The following is a 9,389-nucleotide window of genomic DNA, read 5'->3' as shown; positions in this document are numbered from 1 at the left end:
ACTCATATATTATGAAAAAGATTGTCCAACTAATAAAACAAAAAGTTATGTTTACAAAGAGGTTCTTCACTATTATAGATATTCAAGTGTTTACTTGTTTTTTTCAAACATTTAAATGTTAGCAATAATGCTAAATCTGTTTATGTTACTTTATTTTTTTATAGTGTCAACTTTTTTATACTTTTACATGTATATTTTTATATGTTGCCCGTGTTTTACGCAGGTTATAATCAACTTGTAGGTGTTAAATATAACAAAAATGGTACTTCTTATTTGCATAGGGAACGCATGAATACATATGTTAGGTACAATTCTCCCCAATAGATAAGCAATTTTGACGGATTAATACATGACACATTCGTTATCCTTATTTCATCCGTACCCATGGTTTCCGTGGCTATGGGTCTCGTTTTACTAAAGCAGTAAAGCACCCTTGAAATGAATTCTATTGACTAAAACACCAGTCATATCAAATCTTGAGATTTATGGAGTGTTTGAGGTCTCCTATTTGAAGAACATGGCGCCCTAATGGAAGCTTCATGTTACCATCTTTATCAACCACGCTCAATTGCTTGCAAACATCGACCTTAAACTTAATCGAAGTTTGGTTCCATGGTCCCAACTGCACCCTCTTGAAATCCAGCAACTGTTTTTGAGGCGAATTATATATCACCTGAGGTGGATAAGAGAACAACAAGACCGAGTGGCTTCCGGCCATCTTTCCGATGTTTGTTACCGTAATTTCAACATCAAATGATTGGCTACCACAAACCTTGTCAGTTGCATCAATTGATTTGCAGGTAGATTTCGAGCATTGACCAGTGGCTGGTTTCTTTAGTGAGATTGTTAACTGTTTGGGTGCTTTAACGAGGTGATGAACGTATAATGAGTAACTTAATCCATAGCCAAATGGGTAAACTGTTTCGCCTCTATAGAATCGATAGGAGCGACCTGGATAGCCTGTCGACGGGTCTGCCCTCATGTTCATGTTGCTCATGGTCACTGTATCCGTATACGATCGTGGATACCATGTCATGGGTAGTCTTCCACCTACAAACGTAATCAAAGTGGTGTCACTTTTAGTTGCATGATTTATAATTATTCCGTTAGTAAAATATACATTTAGCAACGGATGTTATTTGAGTTTGTAAATTTCGTTGGTGTTAGCAAAGTACCTGGATTATAACGACCAAAAATGACATCAGCCAAAGCACCTCCTCCTTCTTGTCCAGGTAACCCAACCCACATAATGCTAGTAACTTTTGGGTTACATTTTGCAAAACTAACATCAATCCCACCTCCCGACATGACAACAAGAATCACCGGTCCTCTAGCTGCATATGCAACCTCGGAAACAAGAAGGTTTTGTTGTCCAGGAAGATCTATTTCTGTCCTATCTAGGGCTTCATGCTCTATGGAAAGATCTGTGCCCATAACTAGAACCACGGCATCTGCTTTCGCAGCAATGTTCTTGGCCTTTTCGAATCCCTCAGTAGAGTTACACATCACATGATCACACCCTTCCTCGTAAAGAGTTTCAACTGAATCTGACAGACCTTGTAGAGGAGTTGTGTATTTGCATGGAACTCCTGCGTAGTTGCCAATCATGGCTACCGTGGCATTAGCATTAGGCCCGATTACAGCTAGTGACTTGATATCTGATGGAAGAAGTGGCAAAGACCCTAAATTGTTCTTAAGTAACACAATTCCTTGTCTAGCAGTTTCACGGGCTAGATCCTGGTTGGCTTTGGTGCATACGTCTTTCTTGCCTAATTTTCCGTACATTTGCTTGCTTGGGTTACCATCGAAAAAACCAAGCCTCATAAGTGTCGTGAAACTGTTTGTAACAGCCCGATTCACCATTGTTTCGTTCACTAACCCCTTCTTGACTGCACTTGCTGTGAAGTTCTTTAGTGAATCCCCGCAGTTAAGATCCAACCCTGTTAAAATCCACATTCGAAACAATTAATAAAGGAACTTAATTAATCATTAATATTGTACAATAACCACTGGAGTTACCTGCGTTTAACGCATCTGCTGTAACTTGTTCTGGTGTTTTCTCATATCGCATGTCTTTGAACATGACGTCTAATGAATCACAATCGGAACTAATGTATCTGTTGAACCAAAAACAAGGATTACATATTTTTAATTGTAGAATGCAAGTAATTAAACTATGCATCAATTTGCTCAACACTTTACCCATTTAATTTCCATTTTCCCCGAACTGTATCTTCCAAAAGCTCCTTATCGCCACAAGCGGGAACACCATTAATTTTGTTGAAAGAACACATAATACTCGCAACATTTCCATCCAAAACACACTTTTTGAATGGTAGGTTGTATGTATCCTCCAAATCTTGCTGTGTTACCTACAAAAGTGAAAAGCAATTTCACCCCTCGAACTTACGATATATAAAACTTTATACTAATTAAGCTTTCATTTCAATAAATAAACTTACGATGGCATTGAAATGGAATCGATCAACGCTAGTCCAATTATCAAGATCATAGGCAGTGTAATGTTTACAACAAGCTCCGATTTTGAGTCGATCTTCATCACCATCCTCTGTTTCTTGTAAACCTTTAACATAAGCAACTCCATATCTACTTGCTACGAGTGGATCCTCTCCTGGTGTTTCTTGCCCTCTTCCCCATCTCGGATCTCGGAAAATATTCACATTTGGTGACCAGAATGTTAATCCTGCTACACCAGTATTGTACATTGCTCTAGCTTCTGTCGAAACCACCTATATGATCATCAAGCTTTTGTACATTATGATAATGACTTACAAACATAAAAAGCAAAGAATTCAAAAACAAATATAAATACTTTTCCAAGAAGATTCCATAGAGATTCATTGAATGAGGCTGCAGTGAGGATGACTTGTGGGTAGCTAGTAGCTCCAGGCACTACAGTTTTGTTGAACCAGGTTGCAGGTCCGGTGTCAGAAACGCCATGCAAAGCCTCCGACCACCACCCATAAGATGGTATCCCAAGGCGATCTATGCTATCGGCTACACTCACAATGCTCCCCGCTTTTTCTTGCAATGTCATCATGTTTACTAAATCATTAACCCGTGTTTTCACATCGAGTGAAGTGTTACAGAACAGGAATTTCTTCAAGCCTGGATTATTGTCTGTGTCGCAAGCAAAACGAGGGGAGTATTGAGCCGAAACAGACAGGAAAATGGAGAGGAGAAAGGCAATGGCGAGTAGAAGAGGGAAGTGTGGATTAGTTTGAGAAGCCATGGATGGTCTTTTTGGAAAGGAGAGGTGATCAGTGTGAAGAAAGGATGTTGTGGGAATGGGTCTTTATAGGTAGAAATGTACGAGAACTGATATTAGTAGCTGACTGTTGGTAGTACCTTCTGTTAGACCAATGTTCTCGGGGATCTAGACAGCAAGGAGTGGTGTTACCGTGTTAATTGCAATGTTTTCTTAAGCAGTTTGACCATTTACCCACAATATCCTGTTTTTCGGACCATAATTCATGTCCCATGAACCAACACACAAACCATTGCTAAGATAGTCACTAATTTTGACAGAAGTAATAACCCTTTTTAACTTAATTAACATTTTATTTTTATTGAAAGAATAATTTGTACAGATGGTTGGTCTTTGTTGGTAACATAACGTTTTAGATGATGAAACTCGAATGATATATATTACGGCCTTTAGTAATGCCAAAACTCGTTGTTAATTGTTATAGATAGCAAATTGGTCGCTAACAGTGTAGTCGTTATTGTTTGCGCTTGATTGGTAATCTAATACAATAAATTAAGATAATTTTGCTACATGTTAATCTTTAATGATTTTTGATATTTATTATTTTGTAATATTTTTTAAATAAATAACATTTATATGTTAATTTATGTTTTTTTTTTTTAATTTTTAAAATTAAAAAGCCACATAATACTTTTATTTATATATATATATATATATATATATATATATATATATATATATATATATATATATATATATATATATATATATATATATATATGTGAAGTATCAAATATAATAAATATTATACTAAATTGCAATTAATATATTTATTCATTCCTTATTTCAAAATTTTATTTTGAAAAATACTTATTAATTACATTTTAATATTTTATTTTATTTTAATCAACTCGTGTAATATACAGGTTTTACATATAGTCTACTATAATAAATAAAGATAATTTTGCCAAATTTCAATCTCTAATGAGTTTTAACACTTATCATTTTGTGATATTGTTTAAATAAATAACATCCATATGTTAATTTATGGTTTTTTTTTTCAATTTTTAAAATTAAAAAACCACATAATACTTATATTTATATATGTAAAGCATCAAATGTAATAAATATTATACTAAATTATGATTAATATGTTTCTTCATTCCATATATCAAAATTTTATTTTGAAAAATACTTATTATTTACATTTTAATATATATATATATATATATTTTTTAATCAACCTGTGTAATACACGAGTTTTACACTTAGTATACTTATATAGGCGATCTCTCGTTGCAGAACTCCATTTGTATAACCACTTACCTTTTGAAAGGTAACAATAATTAGGTACTAAGGCTGGTAGGTGTTGGCTCGGCGAGGGGCTCGACAGCCTCGACACACACCGGGCTGACCCCTCGGCTTGACATCAAGGTTCATATATGCCAAGCGTGGATGACCACTCGGAAGATGGGGGTAGCTGGCAACGACTATTTCCATTTAATTTTGTTTTTTTTTAAAAAAACTCATATAAATACTACAAATTCAACCTATTTCAACTCATGACATCGACTTACAACTCAAATATAGTCTCTCAAAATATTTTTGTAACATCTGGTTCCTGGTACGTATATTTAAATTAAGTATTTTACATTTTGGCCTGGGACTCGGCGAGTTGGTGGCCCAACTCGTCGAGTAGAAGCGGTTTCGACACGAGAGTTAAGTGGCTGACTCAGCGAGTCAGAGACTGAACTCGATGAGCCTGTGCTGTCTGGATAAAAACCCTAATATGAGGGTTTGCACCCTATATAAACGTCTTAACTCAGCCTCCATTGTCCCTAACACTGTCCTCGAGTTCCATATCGAAACCCTAGCCATTTATGTGTTAAGGCCATTTTGGTGCTTTTGTTGACTTGTGAAGCTTGGAAGGAAGAAAAGGAGCTTGAGTATTCAACTTGGGGCTTGTGGATCCAAAAATCTCATTCCATCTTTAGATTAATCAAGGTAAAATGCTCCTGCTTTGGTCTTCCATTTGGTTGTTCATCTTTAGATTCTAGATCTTGGGTGCATTTAGGGCTTTCAAGCCATTTTGGGATTTAAGGAGTGTTATGTGGACTCTAGCCTTCAGATATGGGTCTTAAGAGGGGTCTGATGGCATAAAGGTGCCAACTTTAGGGCCATGAGAGCCCCATGCACATTGTAGGACACTTTATATGGATTTTTGAGCTAAAAACCCCATGCATGTGCATCAAGTTTGGAACTTTACGTATAAAATGGACACTAGGAGGCCAGATCTATGGTTTTGGTGTGTTAGACCTCATTTAAATCGACTGTATGAAATTGGTCAAGGCTGGAATCGGCGATTTGTTCTTGGCACTCGACGAGTCGGTGACCATTGTGCACCAAACCCCTTTCTATGAATGGGTAAGTGTTAGGAAGGAAGTCCCTTGTGGGTTTAGATGCGAAAAGGGACCTGGAAGTCATGGGACTCGGCGAGTGGTATGAGCAGACTCGGCGAGTCCATAGCAATCTCCCAATCTTTGAAGTTGGACTCGACAAGTTGTTCATACAACTCGGCTAGTCATAGATAGTACAAGTTCTTAAGTTGGATATGACCTTGACGTGTTCAAGAAGGAACTCAGCGAGTCGGATGAAGAGGTCCCGATGTTATGATTGAAGGAGAACCCGTCGAGTTTTTGCTAAACTCGATGAGTGGAGCCGGGGTTTTGTGCGGGATTAGAGAAGCATGGACTTGACGAGTTGGTAGGCCAACTCGGCGAGTCAGGTCAACTGAATGTTGACTTTGACTAAGGTTGACTTTGACTGAACTTGGCGTAACCATGTTTAGGGTTGTATCTGATATGTGTTGACTTGAAGGTTGTCGTGTAGGGATCAAGGAGTCGTTAAGAGCCGACTTGTGCGCCGAGGATAGTTCAGACACTGCACGATATCGAGGTGTGTTACTTTCCAGTAAGGGTGGGTCTAAGGCCACAATGCCGGCCCACCAAAAAGGGGTATTTAAAAGATAATGGTATTTGTGATAATTATCTTGGTCTGGTTATGTGTTGGTTATGAGGTTTATCTGGATAGTATGTTATGCATATGGTAGGGATTAGTTTCCCTGACAGTGGTCCTTAGGACCCAAGGGTAGGTCAGTACCCGGATATACCTGACTGTATGCTTATATCTGTAGATTGTATGCTAGTGGTAGGGGCGAAATAGTCCCCAGTTACCGGTTGAAAAATACCGATGTTGGTTACCGGTTGAAAGATACCGATGATAGTTACCGGTTGAAAGATACCGACAATATTGTATGATATGTGGTATGATGGGGGAACTCACTAAGCTTTTTGCTTACAATTTTGGTTTTGGTTTTAGGTACCTCTTCGTCAAAGGGGAAAGAGTCGGCAGTGTAACAGCGCATCACACACACGCATGTTTCCGCAAGAAGTTTTTGGGACTGTACTCTGATTTTTAATACTTATGATGTTGTGGTTTGAGATACAAAATTATGATTTTGGAATGGAATGTTTTATTAACAAGGTTTTGGTAAAATGTTTATTAAATGCGTTAATTCAAAAATGAAAATTTTGGCCTTGAAATTTGGGTCGTTATAGTCTTCTTCGACATCTTCATTACGCAAGTTTGATGTCGTGCTTAAAACGACTCTAAAAGTTATTCAGGAGGCAGAGCAGATGAACGAATGACTACCAGAAGAAAATGCTGAGAATGCACGGTGGAGGAGAGAAGATACATACAAATATTTCTTGAGGCGGCTAATGATCGACTCATGCAAGATTACTTTGTGGACGACGCCAACTTTATACGATATTATTTTCGTCTTTGGTTCCATTTGCATAAATCTATGTTGTTGCATGAGATTACTTTGTGGATGATGCCAACGTTATATGATATTATTTTCGTCTTCGGTTCCATATACATAAATCTCTTTTGAAAGAGTATTTCGAGCTTTGAAAAAACGTTGACATATTCTTAAATATCCTGCGCCGTATATGGAGGAGAAGAAGATGAGCGAGATGATGTATACTTGTATCATATTGCTTTATATGATTCTCGAAGATGAAGAAATCCAATATGTGAGTATAATGCAAACGAGATCGTTCCACCGATACAAGCTTTTGAGGTTGGAAGCACAAAGTCTCTGTCGAGGAGGGCACTAGTTAATGATGTTGAGACATATCATGTTCTTAATAAGGACTTAACGAAACATATTTGGAACGTTAACCACATTGATCTAAACATGGAACCGATCGACGATTTCGAAGGTCAATTGTCCGATGAAGATGTTCTTTAGGCCTATCTAGGTTTTGTAATTTTAGTTTGTATGCTTTTTATTTTAAATTCTATTTTTTGGTGTATTTTTTGTTATTTTGAATTTCTATGTTTTTATTTTAAGTTTAATGAATTTTTAGTTTTTAAAAATTCTTATGTTTCAAAAATTTATTTTTTTATAATAAAAAAAATATAGCATGATAAGTATGGCAACCCGTGCCTACCAAATGGCAACTTTTCGTAAGAATGCGCAAAGTGTGATATGGTGCCTACACGTACCTTGACAAATGTGACACAACACCCACCAGTCTAATAGGCATGATAATGGCACAGTTGTAGGTATTTTTTATGAATTTTATTAATTACCAATAGGCATGACAACGTCGCCACGTTTGTCTGATGATTTTGGAATACATTTCGCTTTTATTATATTTACACATTACAAATTTCATGTTAATATAGATTTCATATTAAACATAATATTAATACATTAAAATTTCCAATAAAATATTTGATATTTAATTTTTTTTTTAGAACAGACAAAATGCATTAAACTAAGCGAAATTAAATTACCTCCTACCTTTTATGCCTACAATTATTCCTACCAACTAAAATTATGACAAATCATCATTCAATTTAATTGTAATTGATATATTCCTAATATCGTCTTAATGAGTTAGTTAAAAAAATATGGAATGATGACACTTGTTATAATTTTATTGGGTAGGAACATTTGTAGGCATAAAAAGTAGGAAACAATTTAATTTCTCTTAAAATAATATACCCATCACATAGCTGGAATAATACAAGAGTTTGAATAAAGATTACAAAAATGGAAGCTAATAGTAAAAGGGCAACAACCAAGATTAGAAAAATAGGAAACAAAGACACATTACAGCAGCACTGGTAGAAATTGTCGAGGCTCTACCCCACCCTAAGGGTAAAATCGTTCAAAATAGCCATAGAAAGAAAATGCCCAACCCTAAGCTAACTCAATTAACTGAGAAATCAGAACCCAATAGATCTCAAAATTCAACATGGACATGTCAGGAGGCGACCATAAGCAAGACTCTTCAGCCGATCATAAGGACAAAATGATCAGTACATGCACTACAAAAAAATGACTTACACAAATTTTAAGGCCTAAAAAATTTGACCGTATCCTACTGTCACACTTATGTTTTTTCATCAAAAATATGACTGTATATCGTGACAACATAGGTGTTACGGCCACATTGAAATTCATCATTTAAGTATGACTATAATCTATCTTTTAGTCACATATAACGTGAGACGAGTTGGTGTTAGCCATGGTTAGTTTATATTTGATGTGACTATTTTTTACCCTTTCACATTAATTTATGTTAAATCATGACGTATGATATCATTTAATCACATAAGGAAAACTGATAAAGAAAATAATGTGACCATTGGTTAGATATTAGTGATACATAATTGTGAAAAGCATCATTGAATATTACTTATAGCAACACTTGTTTTCTAAATGATGTTGCCATTTTATACCATTTATTGACATTCTTTTCTTTAACCGTAACATATAAATCATTTAGTCACAAGAACAAAACACATAACGAACCAAAGGTGACCATTGCTTACTTTTTTGTCATACATAATTGTTAAAACCATCGCTGAACTACATATAACAACACCTTTTTCTAAATCATATGGCTATTTGTTACGTTAGTGACTACGTTATATTGTGACATATGATATCATTTAGCCACATAAAGAAAACTCATACACAAATGAATGTGACCAGTGGCTACTTTCGGTGATATATAATTGTTAAAACCATCTTTGTATCTTACTTATAACAACACATTGTTTCTAAATGATGTGGCTATTT

General features: G+C 35.8%; 1 protein-coding gene across 1 annotated transcript; it reads right to left on the bottom strand.

The window, feature by feature from the left end:
* Nucleotides 1–357: 357 nt before the first annotated feature.
* LOC145015642 (beta-xylosidase/alpha-L-arabinofuranosidase 2-like) lies at nt 358–3,271 on the bottom strand. Its single transcript, XM_078974114.1, has 6 exons — nt 2,834–3,271; nt 2,463–2,750; nt 2,203–2,372; nt 2,020–2,117; nt 1,176–1,940; nt 358–1,050 (listed from the first exon to the last, which is right to left on the bottom strand). The coding sequence occupies exons 1-6, from the start codon at nt 3,251–3,253 to the stop codon at nt 470–472; spliced, it is 2,322 nt and encodes a 773-aa protein (XP_078830240.1). The 5' UTR covers nt 3,254–3,271; the 3' UTR covers nt 358–469.
* Nucleotides 3,272–9,389: the final 6,118 nt, after the last annotated feature.

Source organism: Lactuca saligna, chromosome 9, assembly GCF_052625555.1.
Source record: "Lactuca saligna cultivar CGN05327 chromosome 9, ASM5262555v1, whole genome shotgun sequence".
Lineage (NCBI taxonomy): Eukaryota > Viridiplantae > Streptophyta > Magnoliopsida > Asterales > Asteraceae > Lactuca > Lactuca saligna.
The sequence above is the reverse complement of the archived record's forward strand: the minus strand, read 5'-3'. Positions and strand labels throughout refer to the sequence as shown.

Excerpts from the sequence above, each read along its gene's own strand:
- LOC145015642 (XM_078974114.1), bottom strand. The coding sequence starts at position 3,253 with ATGGCTTCTCAAACTAATCCACACTTCCCTCTTCTACTCGCCATTGCC. Across the intron at positions 2,751-2,833 it reads TATGGAATCTTCTTGGAAAA|GTGGTTTCGACAGAAGCTAG; the intron begins GTATTTATATTT and ends ATGATCATATAG. Across the intron at positions 2,373-2,462 it reads GATTCCATTTCAATGCCATC|GTAACACAGCAAGATTTGGA; the intron begins GTAAGTTTATTT and ends TCACTTTTGTAG.